General features: G+C 42.5%; 1 protein-coding gene across 3 annotated transcripts in view; it reads left to right on the top strand.

The window, feature by feature from the left end:
* Nucleotides 1-13,013, top strand: part of FGF13 (fibroblast growth factor 13) — a 156,400-nt gene that overhangs the window by 22,550 nt on the left and 120,837 nt on the right. The window contains exon 1 of one of the 3 annotated variants that reach the window (XM_042479666.1): nt 9,080-9,199. The exons of the other annotated variants lie outside the window; for them this stretch is intronic. Within the exon in view, the coding sequence (XP_042335600.1) occupies nt 9,181-9,199 (19 nt within the window). The 5' untranslated portion in view covers nt 9,080-9,180. Of the gene's footprint in view, nt 1-9,079; nt 9,200-13,013 lie in introns of those variants that run through there. 3 annotated transcript variants of the gene reach the window in all.

Genomic DNA, 13,013 nt, shown 5'->3' with positions numbered 1-13,013 from the left:
AAAAGTTTCCCCGCATTGCAGAAATAGTCCAGTTCAACACCGCTTTAACTGCTATGGCTCAATGCTATGTTAGTTTGTTGTGGCACTGGAGCAAAGCCAGAATTCCATAGCACTGAGCCATGGCAGTTGAAGCAATGTCAAACTGGATCCTTTTCTCGAAGGATTTGTCTTCCGTATCCTTGATCATTGTTGGTTGCCCTCGGTGAACCTGAACTAAGCAGTAAGGCCCATTGTTACTGAGGTTGGGAAGAGTATTAACCCAACTGCAATATAATTCCAAGTTTTCCATTACCTGCCAACATCTGTAATGGACAGATGAAGAGCATTACAACCACAGCTACCAACTCTCCTGATTTGCCAGCTAATCCTATGTTGTCCTTCAGCTGCTCTTAAAATGGACCAGTTTCTTTCTCCTCCTTCCCCTTTCCCTGCTTTTCCTCATCTTATTTCAATTTCTGCACATTGAATTCAAAGCGCAAGGGAAGTTTGCACTTAGTTAATTCAACAGGAGGGAAAAGAGAGGAAGGTGGCAAAATCTTGCCCTCCCCAGTAGGTTCAGGCAAAGCAAACTTCTGCAGCCTCTCCTAACATGTGGATTTTTTTTCCTCATGGATAACCTTTGCCATCTTGAACATACTCAGATGTTGCATGGTCACACATGTGACAGTTGTCACCTGTGAAATGCTGGAGGGGATGTTTCCATCCAATGTGTTCAGCGTGCTGTTTCTCTTCAAGGAAGATGAAATTCAAACAGGTTCAGCGAGTGCAACCCACAATGATCAGGGATGTGGAAAACAAATCCTTTGAGAAAAGGTTGAAGGAACCGTTTATGTTTAGCCTGGAGAAGACTGTGTGGGTGGAAGACATGATAGCGCTCCCCAGACAGCTAATGGGGCTGCCACATCGAAGAGGGCGCAGATTTATTCTCTGCTGTCCCAGAGAGCAGGACCAGATCTAATGGGATTACATTAAAAGGAGGGGGGCAATTTAGATCAAATGGTAGATGAATCCTCATTGTTGTGTGCCTTCAAGTCTTTTCCGACTTATGGTGAACCTATCACAGGGTTTTCTCATTGTGGATGACTTGCCCAACATCATCCAGTGGATTTCCATGGCTGAGCAGGGATTTGAACCTTGGATTCCAGAGTCATAGTCTAATGGTCCAACCACTAGCTGCACTGGCTCCTAATGCAGACGAAACTACCTACATAATGTACATTAAACTACAACATGTGCTATGTTGGTCTGGTTTCAGCATAAGAGAACAAGCGTATGTATTGTATACCACCTTGGGTTCTATACTGGGAGAAAGGTGGGATGGATGGATGGATGGATGGACGGACGGACGGACGGACGGACGGACGGACGGACGGACGGACAGACAGATAGCGTTCTCTTGAAACTCAGAATGCATTGCTTCACAGCTTTGGAGGTGGTAAGGTGGTAAAACCACTGAGCAGACATTTGTGTTGGATAATAAGTGTTTTGTTGCAATGTGCCTTCAAGACAACACTGGCTTATGCTGACTCTAATGTAGGGTTTTCTTAGCAAGATTTATGTCAAGGTTTGCCATTGTCTTCCTCTGAGGTGGAGAGCATTTGATTTGCCCAAGTAAATCCCAGTGGATTTCCATGGCTGCGTGAGGATTTGAACCTTGGCCTCTTGGAGACTGGAGTTCGTTGTGGCACCAAAGCTCTCTGACAAAGACCGAATATCTCACAAAACTACAAATCCCCAAATTACATAGGACTGAGCCATGGCAATTAAAGTGTGTCAAACTGCCTTAATTCTGCTGTGTAGATGCAACCCCTGTCTCTTTTCCTTTCGGTAGCCTTTTTTAGCTGCTGGAGAGCCAGTGCCGCTTTTCACCACCAAGATATAAATATTTAGAGCTTGTCGTCTCTCTCCCTCCTCCTCCCTTGCCAATGACTTAAGTCTCCCCAGCAGCCAATGTCATGCGAGACAGTTATATTTATGTACCAATGCTTTTCCCACCCTGATTGAGCTACTATTTCTTGTGAGAACCTTCAGTCTTGCAGGCATCTTCTCAGCTGTTTTGCAATAAAGACCTGTAAATATGAAAAAGGGATTTTATTGGCTAGCAGGACAGTTTTGCAGAAGAGGGCAATGGCACACAGCTGTGTAGTAGGACCAGGCCTTCCAGGGTTCAAATGCCAGAATGTTTGCCTTAGTAGGGTTACTGATGGAAAAAAGATTTTTTTTGAACTACAACTCTCAGTGGCTATGACAGTTGGAGCATTTTGGATAATTTCTCCCAGGTGTAGCTTACCTTTGGGAAGGCTCCTGCATCATATATTTTGCAATGCTTGGGTCTCTCTCTATATATATATATGTCCCTGGTAAACAAATAGATAAAAGAGGGGAAGAAACCCTCTTTCAATACTGTATATACTCATGTATAAGTCGAAAAATTTAGGTCAAAAATTGACCCCCAAAACCTGAGTCGACTATCCATGGGTCAATGTAAGTACTGTACTGTGTCTTAATTTTCATTTAAAAGAAGGAACCATCCCCTTGTGAAAGGCAAGAGTATCATCTATCCTGGAAGAACCGATGCCCTCTACTCTCTCATCCATCCAGCCTTAGGAGTGAATTTTGTAAGTTCTTTGACATTGTTTTACTTTGCTTCATCATTTAGATCCTTTCTATATACCCTGAGTTTTACCCTCAACATATCTATGGGTCATATCAAAATCCTTCATTTCGGCCCCAAAACTTGCCCTCAACTTATACATGAGGTCGACTTATAGTTGAGTATATACAGTATGTTGGTTTGATGTGAAGTCAGCTGAATTTGCCCAGGAAAGAAAAAGAAAGCCCAGAATCCCAATGACGTCTTACTCAAGTACATGTTTCCCTATGTTGGGCCTTTTTGTCCAATGCAGAAGGTCTGCATTCAATTCAAGGTTGTGAAAGCAGAGTTGTGTGTGATGTTCCATTGTACATGGATGCACATGATACATCGCCACATGTTATGCCTTGTACATGCAGATGCAAATGCACATTAGGTTTTCCAATTGAGGTGGAGTTGCAAAACTCCATGAGCACAAACATAGGCTCCATTTCTTCAGTACCGAATCTTAGCTACCATTTAACTACTGTTGCAATTGATGCAAAGTATTGGGAAGAGGGGCAGTCTTGAATGAGCAGTTAAGATCCATTTGTTTTAGAAAAGAGGTGCTCCTTCTGGAGATGAGGATTTCTAGAACTCGTTTGTTGACAGAGCTGAACACAGAGGCTGACATTGGGCAGTAAGACTAGAGGGTCTATCACCATAGGCACCCGCACTTCAAAATCAGCCTCCTCTTCTCCCTTGTTTTCCCCCAAGCCTTGAGAATTTGCTCACAAATCCTCCATGTGTTTTCTTGAAATGAAGCCCCACCAAACCCCTGGGACTCATTTCTGAGCAACCATGCAGATAGGCTCAGACTGTTTGTCTTCCTGTGACCAATTTGGAATCTATGCCAAGGTAATTTTGTTTGCATGATATCTCTCACAGAACACGGTGCTCATGAATTACGTATTTGCCTGCCTCTCTTTTGATAAGGGAGGATGTCGAACATGGTTAGATCATTTACAGGCTGATGATGTCCATAATCTTTGAATCCTTCTATGCAAGACCAATGTCAGCTGGCGTGAGAATATTTTTGGAGGGTGACGGAGGTTTGGAGGTATGGGAGAACTAAAGATACAGGTGAAGTTTTAAAAAGTAGAAAGAAATTAACATAGCAGGAAGAGATGGTTGAGTCAACCATTTAATATTCTTTGTAAAAGGAGTTCTTGGATGAAGAAGTTGTGCATCCATATCTATCTGCCCCTCTGATTTGATGGAATTTAGTTCTTGAATGAGGATATGCAACCTTTAATGAGGATGTGCAACCTTGATGTTCCTGAGGAGGGACATACAGTGATGGAAGATCCAAGATCAGGCCCTGAGAAATTACTTTCATGCAGATTACAGTGCCAAGGATTGCCAGCCAACCAGCCCAGGCTAGAGGATTCTTGTAACTGTAGTCCAAAAGCTTATATTTCCAAGCTCTGTCCAAGACAGGGAAAAAGAAAAACTTCACACTAGCATGTACCTCAATGGTGGTATTCACTACTGCAAGATGGAACAATGGTCACCTACATGACCAACTTTAAACAGTTAATGAAGGATGAGACTATAATGTGCTTCTAGTCACAATCGTTCTCTATTCCTTTGGTGTCAGAGGCAGTAGATTTCTCCAGATTGCTGGAGAATAACTGTGCTGGGGGAAATGGATGGGCATTCTCCAAACAGATCAGAGGTGAACAACTGTTGGAGGTTATTGAGCCACATTAGCCCCCCAGAAGATCTTGGAGGACTTCATCTCCACACTGAATGTTTACCCCCAAACACCCTCTTGCAAACATGGGGGCCCTGATGTTGGGAAAAAGGCGGGATATAAGAATATTATTATCATTATTATTGTAATGTTTTTGTCTCCCCAGGCTATTTTAGGCTTAGGAGAGGTCTTAGGAAGGGACCCAGAAATCACTTTCCATTGTTAAAGAAAGGACTCTCTTGGGCCTAAAATGGCCCAGATTTATTTATTTATTTATTGGTATCTCGCTCTTTTCCCAGGACTGGGACTCAGAGCGCCTTCACAGCATTAAAACCAGTACAATTAAAAACATAAAAAAAAATTAAATTAAAAAATAAAAACGACCCCAAAGGTTGGATAAATATGCTCCCATGACTCCTAAGGAGCATTGGGGAAGCAAATATATTATATTATATATTTATTTTACCCTTGGACTACAAAAAATGGTCCTGGGAGGCTGCATGTGAACTGTGAGCCATGCTTTGCTTACCCCTGAAACAGAGTATGGCTTCAAATAGAGGAGTGACATTTGCAGTCCCATAGTTAAACTGATGAACTCTCTGACACAAGCCAATGGATGCCAACTTGGCTGGTTTTGAACCAGGATTGAATAAGTTCAAGGAGGTTAGTGCCATCAGCTAGTCAGGATGGCTATATATCCATTCTAGTACCAGAGGTAGTTTGCCTTTCTGTATCAGTTGCTGGAGAGAAACATGTGAGGGATGATCCATTTACACTCTTGTCCTGTTTGTGAGCTTCCCATAGGCAACCAGTTGGCCACTGTGGAGGCAGAGTGCTGGATTGGGAGGTCCTTTGACCTGATCCAGCAAAGCTCTTCTGATGTTCTTAAAGCAACTGAATAACCCTACACAGAGAGTTGGCCAGATCGCATGATGAAGTGGACAGCAAGGACAAGCACGCTGAGCAGGTTGATAATCCAACAGCAGGTGCATCTGAAAGAGCATGAAAAGGGCAGATCATATGAGAAGGGAAAGCATCTATTCTGCAGCTGAGATGGAAGAGAAAGTGTATATAGCTGGTAACACCTCCCTTCCCAAGTCTTTCATGAGCAGAGTTGCTTCTTTAGACTATAACACCCACAATCTCCTCAATGGTCATACTGCTGGAGGATTCAGGATATTATCGTCTACAAAATCTACTTTTGCAACCTCTGGTCATGGCAAATTGCATCCTCCCTACTGTCTCCTCCTAATTCCCTGATCAGTGACGGAAGACAGAAGAACATAGAAAAGATAAGAAAGAGAAAGAAAGAAAGAAAGAAAGAAAAGACAAGACAGTGAATGCTCATTTTCTTCCTGAAGGAGGCAACAAGTGAGTTGTATGTTCTCACTGTGAGAAAGTATTTGAAAACTGCTGAGTTTTCAAAGACTATTCACAGTTCTGGACTCATGCGCAAAATTCACATGTGGTATGCTGGATGCCTCAAGAAATATCCAGAGCTATACCATTTCTGGATATGAAAGGGAGAACAATGTGAATGGATAGTACCTTTGTACACTTTGTACACTAGAGCACTTCAGTGGTCCCTTGGTATCCACTGAGGTTTGGTTCCAGGATCCCCCATGGATACCAAAATCCATGGATGCTCAAGTCCCATTAAATACAGTGGTATAGTCAAATGGTGTCCCTTACATACAAAATGCAAAATCAAGGTTTGCTTTTTGGAATTTATATTTTAAAAAACCTTTTCAAGCCCTGGATGGTTGAATCCATAGATGAGGAATCCATGGATGGAGATTCTGTCCTTTCAAACAGTGACAAAGGGGCCAGTTCCTTTTAGCAGTGTACAAGGACCTCCCTCTTGTTCAATGGTGGCCACATAGACCTTAAAGGTCCCACCACATACCAAAAACCCAGGACGAAACCCATTCAAGTAAGACTGTGACAACACCCTATTAATAAACAAGAATGGCTCTATTGTAGCACCTTAAGCAGGCTAAGAGGAAGGAGGGGGGGGGGGGGAGGGAATGATAATCTGTTTCATGTCTCAGGATTTCATTAAGTTATGCATTTGCTGAACAAAACATGCAGAACGGGGGTGATGAGCTGGTATTTATTTTTATATTTTGCAAGACAAATGGGCCGAGTCTTGAAACCTTTGTATTCCAGGCAGCCTTCTGCGGTGCCACCTGAAGTGTAGGAAGGATTACTTATTCACCCTCTCTATTTTACACACAAACATATCTCCACTGAATAATTTCAAATCTCACCCTATCCTATTTTTTTCCATGCAATCCCTGCTCTTCTAACTCTGTTCTCTGTTTCTAGTTGCAAACCTTTCTGTTTAGAATTTGCATTTTAAGTTGTTGACTTGGTTTATGGGTGAGGAGGAGATTTCATCCTTCTCTTTCTCTCTTTCCCCTACTCCACTTTAAACTTTCAGACATGGGTTTTATTTTTGCAGCTAGGGGGATTATATTTCGTTTTGCATCGGGTGGATTTCTTTTTAAAATCCTTAACAATTTTTGAAAGAACAAAGTAACATACAATGTGTTTGGGTGTCATTATTCCTGCTGTTCTACAAAGACAATCCTATAGTAGCCTGGATTTAAACCTACCCTTTAAAGTTATTAAATCTGAGGATATCATATTAGGTACTGAAAATTCATGCATTTGCAGGGATGTAATCCTTCACTAAGGGTGCATCTACACTGCAGAAATAATGTAGCTTGACACCACTTTAACTGCCATGGCAACATCCTACAGAATCATGGGACTTATAGTTTCCTGAGGCACCAACGCACTTTGGCAAAGAAGACTAAAGAGCCTGTAAAACTACAAATCCCACGGTTCCATGGGATGGAGCTGCAGCACTTAAAGTGGTGTCAAACTGCATTATTTCTACACTGTAGATGCACCCTCCATTTTGTCTCAAAGGTAGAACTGGGTAATTTCAGCTTTTTTTTCCTTTCCACTGTGAGAAAGTCTTCAAAGACCACGGTTTTTGAAAGCTATTCGCAATTTGGGTCTTATTCTGTGAAAAAAATCCCATGTGGTTGTTTTGTGCAAAAGTTAGCATTTTCAGTGCAGAAAACAACCTTTTCTGTGTGGAAAATAATATTTCAATGCCAAACTATTAATTCCTGCACAGAAAAGATAGACAGTTGTACCTGTTTTTAAATGGCAGTATTTGCTGTGATGGAGGCAGAGAGACATTCGTAGGTTTTTTTCTGTCTCAAGTGCCAAAATAACTTGGCTGTCATAGGGCACTTATATACCTTGATTTGCAGAGTGGCATTTGCTCTCCCACCACAGGGAGCAAAACACCTTGAGCCCAACTTGCCAACCTCTCTGCCTTCCCTTTACAATGTCTGTGTTACAGGAAGACAGGCACATAGATTGATGGATGAACAGGTCTACCTAGGAATGCCAGAGCTGCCTTTGCAGTGAGTCAGACCCTTTATCTATCTAGTTCAGTATTATCAACTCTGATTAGCAGCAATGGCTCTCCAGGGCTTCAGGCAGGATTCTTTCCTAGTTCTATGTAGACTCTCAGGTGGAGTGCCTCCGGGTTCTGTCCTAGGGCCATTACTCTGTGTAACATTTTTATCAATGACCCTAGATGGCAGGGTGGAGGGAATCCTTATCACGTTTGCAGATGACACGAAACTGGGAGGGGTGGCTAGTACACTGGAAGGAACAGGAATCAGAAGGACCTGGATAAATTAGAAAACTGGGCAGAAATTAGTAAAATGAAATTCAAGAGAGAGAAATGCAAAATTCTGCATCTGGTCCACAAATGTAGGAGGGGGGGGGGGGGGGAATACATGGTTCAGCATTACTTCACATGAAAAGGACCTTGGGATTATTGTTGATCATAAATTCAACATGAGCCAGTAGTGTGGTGCTGCAGCTAAGATGAATGATATTTCATCCTGCATTAATAGAAATATAGGGCCTGGACAGACAGGCCAAAATAAAGCTGCTTTGGGTCACTTTGGTGGTATGCTGTTTAAATGATCCTAAGAGTCTGAAAGCCATGCCAAAGCCACTCTCCAGTCCTAAGGACTGGAGTGCAGCTTTGGTGCAGCTTCTGGCCTCTTAATATGTGTGTATCATTTAAACAGCATACCTCCAAAGTGACCCGAAGCAGCTTTATTTTGGCCTGTCTGTTCAGGCCCATAGTTTCCAAGTCAAGGGAAATAATCATCCCACTATATTCTGGTGTCATGGACTGCCCTGGGCCTGACTTAGAGGCACAGTCAGAAGACTCAGACCCTGAAGACATGGAGGAGGCTGAAACAGGGGAAGATCAGGGGCTGCCTGGATCTGCAGTCCCAGAGGAGGCTCAGGATGCTGCAGAGGGAGAAGCAGACTCTATGGACTCTAGGCTACAGGTGCTGGGACCTGTGGAGCTAAGACAGGTCAAGGAATCTTTGAGACGTTCTTCCAGGCTAGATGGCAAGGGGAGAGCTAATAGATTTCAACTGAGAGAAGCAGAGGCCTTTTAAAAGACCTTCAGGTGCAGAGATTCTTTGCAGCCAACAACCAGTCTTGCAGCCTTGTTGTTCCTGTGCTCCTTGGTCTTGGATTCATGACTCTGGTTATCTGACCCTTGGACTTGCCTTGTGACTACGCTCTTGACTCTGCCCTTTGCTGTGACTGGTTTATTGGTATTGTGAGACCTTTGGATTGGACTCTGGACTATTCCTTGATATACTCCCCTGTTGTGCTGCCTTCAGTAGAGGAAAGCAGGACATCTGGAGTATTGCAATGTGTTCTGGGCACCTAGTTTTAAGGAGGATACAGATGAGTTGGAACAGCTTCAGAGAAGGGTGACAAGGATGATAAGATGTGTGCAAAACAACAAGGTATGTGGAAAGCTTGAGGTAGTCGGGTATATTCAGCATGGTGAAGAGAAGATTGAGGGGTGATATGATTACATTCTTTACCGTAAATATCTCGAGGGGGCAGGTTTTTTTTCCTGCTGCCCCAAAGGGTAAGACCATGTCTAATGGTCTGAAGGTACAGAGTGGTTAGGCAATGGAGTCAATTGCCTTGCAAGATGGTGGAATGTTCTTTGGACATCTTCAGAAAGAGGCTGGATGGCCACTGCTGGGGATGCTCTATCCTTTCTAAACTATTATGGTCAACACTTTCCGGTGGTGGTTTATAGGATTTGTTTCCTAGCTATACACAGAGACCCCTGGCATTACCTTCTGGTGATCTACCATCTAGGTACTTGCCAGACCTCACCCTGCTTAGCTTCCAAAACATAAAAACAGAAGCAGGGATTATATCATAAAACCATAGATTTGGAAGAAACCTCAAGGGTTATCGAGTCCAACACAAAGAGAGAGGCATGATGTACATGAAGAGAGAGGCACGATGGAATAAAATGAGGTAGTAAGATGCAGATATAGGTCTGAATTTACTTGGGCATGCTGCCTCTCAATGGATGGGAACAGACCCCCCCCCCCATTGATCGTGGTGGCAGCTGAGGATTAGGGGGCTTTCACATCCCTATGTGACCCATTCTGGGCACCACAATTCAAAAAGGACATTGAGAAACTGGAGCATGTCCAAAGGAGGGCGACTAAAATGGTGAAGAGTCTGGAAACCATGTCCTATGAGGAATGACTTAGGGTGTGGAACAAACTCACTTGGAGTGTAGTGGAGTCTCTTTCCTTAGAGGTTTTCAAACAGAGGCTGGTGGCCATCTGTCAGGGATGCTTTGACTGAGAGTTGCTGCATGGCAGAATAGGGTTGAACTGGATGGCCCTTGCGGTCTCTTCCAACTCTACGATTCTATGATTCTATGACTTGCTTTATTTTTGGGGGAGGAGTCCATTCCTATAGAAATAATATGTGATGATTTGTGTACGTTAATATCTTGGTGTAAATATGCAGTCAGTGATGATTATGCACACAATCTCCAGAGCAGCCACACACAACAAAAATACAAAATAGGGAAAAAACCCAAGAGAATGGGTTTGTTTCTCTTTGTTGGAGGGCACACTGTCACAGAGCTAGACGGAAAGGATTTCTGGATAAGTGAAGTTCAGAGAAATTGAAACAGCACAGGTTGGTCCATTTGTCAGAAGGCATTAAGAAATGAAGCCCAATTGCGAGAGATGTAAGACAAAATTATTCACAAAGCCAAGCACTGCAACGAACTAGAAATAAAGCTTCCCCAGCCTTTGAAATGAAAGCAAGAAAGGAATGTCAAGAGCTTTAAGATGATTCAGAGTGTGGGGTGGAAAAAGGCCTTGGCGAAAAGGAGAAAATTGATCTTGAAAGGTCTAAAACCCAGATTCCAGGACTGTCAAAATGTGGAGACAAAATAGTCTGAAGCCTGTCAAAGCCTCAGCCACAAGGATGAAAATAAAATGAATCCAAAGATACCAAAAAGGCAATATCACCAAGGTATCTCTCTGAGTCTATACCTATATCTAATCTTCTGTTATGTCTCTATATATCTCTTACCACTGTTGATAGCCAGAATCCACTAACTCATTTACAAATGTGCAACACAGAGTTACATATTCATGACTGTCATGCATTCACATTCTATAAATTGCCTTGTTTAGGAGACACATAGAATCATAGAGCTGTAGAGCTGGAAGAGACCACAAGGGCCATCCAGTCCAACCCCCTGCCATGCAGGAAATTCCAATCAAAGCACCTCCGACAGATGGCCATCCAGCCTCTGCTTAAAGACCTCCAAAGAAGGAGACTCCACTGTCAAACAGCCCTCACTGTCAGGAAGTTCCTCCTAATGTTGAGGTGGAATCTCTTTTCCTGTAGTTTGCATCCATTGTTCCGGGTCCTGTTCTCTGGAGCAGCAGAAAACAATCTTGCTCCCTCCTCAATATGACATCCCTTCAAATATTTAAACAGGGCTCTCATATCACCTCTTAACCTTCTCTTCTCCAGGCTAAACATCCCCAGCTCCCTAAGTCCAGCTTTATATTGTCAATAATGATAACTATTATTATATTATTATTATTATTATTATTATTATTATTATTATTATTATTTCTTGCCCACATCTCTCCATGGATCAAGCTGGGGGACAACAATTTAAAAATGCAAAACATCAGTTAAAAACATGTCAGTTAAAATACACATCAATACGATGTACACATATTTAAACAATCCACATTTAAAATTCATCATGTAAAATTCAAAATTTTAAAATTCATCTGGACCATGTTGTCATGATACTCTTATAAGGGGATCACAACAACAAAAACAGGAAAGTATTCCCCCACCAAAAAACAAACAAACAAACAAACAAAAACAAAAGGAGGGAAAAGGCGAATTCAGAATGCTGGAAAATGGTCCTTATTAGACTTTTAAAAAACCCAACACCTATTTTGGCTTATAGATACTCTGAAGCTTGGGGGGAAAAGATACCAAAATCCATGGATGCACAATCACGTTATATAAAATGGGTGCAAAATAGTGTCCCAATATAAAATGGTGAAATCAAAGTCTGGCTTTTTTTGGATTTCCTCTTCCTCCTCCTTCTCCTCCTTCTTTTTTTGGAATATTTTCAAGCCATGGATGGTTGAATCCTTGGATGCAGAATCTGTTGATATAGAGGGCGGACTGTATGGAGTTTATCACATGGGGGAGCCTCCTGGAGCGCTTATCTTATTAACAATTTAGTGCTCCTGGAGGCTCCCCCAGTTATGAATGCATGACAGGAACGGAGCGGGAGCCACAATTCCACTTCCGTAGCGCCATGGGGGAATCACCCCCATGGCGCTTGCGTGACATTTGGGCGGCGCTTGCCTCCGTATAATAAACCCCTATGTACTGGTCATAGAGCATTCCATTGGATATTTTCAGAGCTGTACAATTTTAAAACTGTAGAGTGAATTGTCTCAATTATTTTGTAGTTTTCCCTACAGGCATGGCCTGTAAAGATGAACACTGGTTTAAAGGTGTTTTCATAAATACAATAAACCATCTACCTTCCTTAAATCCCACCTGTCTGCGTGTCCCATTGGCAGGCTTTGAAATGCAGCCCACACAATTATGATATCAATTTCATTTCATCCCCCCCCCCTTTTTTTTTTGTTGGTTTGCATTGATGCTCCGATGACGTGATTAATTTCCATACTTGAGATTGGATTGCCGCGAGGGCCTCCTTAGATTAATTTAATGATCAGGATAATAGAAGGATGTCATCTTTATCTTGCCTTTCATCTGGAGATCACTCAGATACAATTGCCTCTGGACTGGAATTTGAAATCCTATCTGGTGACAAAAAAAAAAAAACCCACGCCATCGCAATGTTGCCCTTCCATGGTGAATCACCAAACATGTTTTATTAGCGTGGTTTATTCAATTTGTCGATACTAATAATAACGCGCAGCATTTACAAGAGCACGGTTCAAGTACTCATCACATTTCACATATGCTATCTCAGATGTCCTTATAAGAAGCCTGGATCATTGCTTGAAGAACATCGGCATCTGTCTTTCTCCAGCTATAAGAGCATTTGCCCAGAAAGTCAGATGCCAGCTGCCTTTCCTTGCCAGTCTCTTAGAACAAGGTGGTCAGCCACGGAATCTGCAGTTTTGACCCATTTGGACCACATGCCTGAAAATGGACTGGCAATTGGCTGAGAACCATGAGTGGGTCCTAGTCGGTGTCGGTGGGATATAAATAAAA

Source organism: Sceloporus undulatus, chromosome 7 (assembly GCF_019175285.1).
Source record: "Sceloporus undulatus isolate JIND9_A2432 ecotype Alabama chromosome 7, SceUnd_v1.1, whole genome shotgun sequence".
Classification (NCBI taxonomy): domain Eukaryota; kingdom Metazoa; phylum Chordata; class Lepidosauria; order Squamata; family Phrynosomatidae; genus Sceloporus; species Sceloporus undulatus.
Note: the sequence above shows the minus strand (reverse complement) of the source record. Positions and strands in the feature narration are given on the sequence as shown.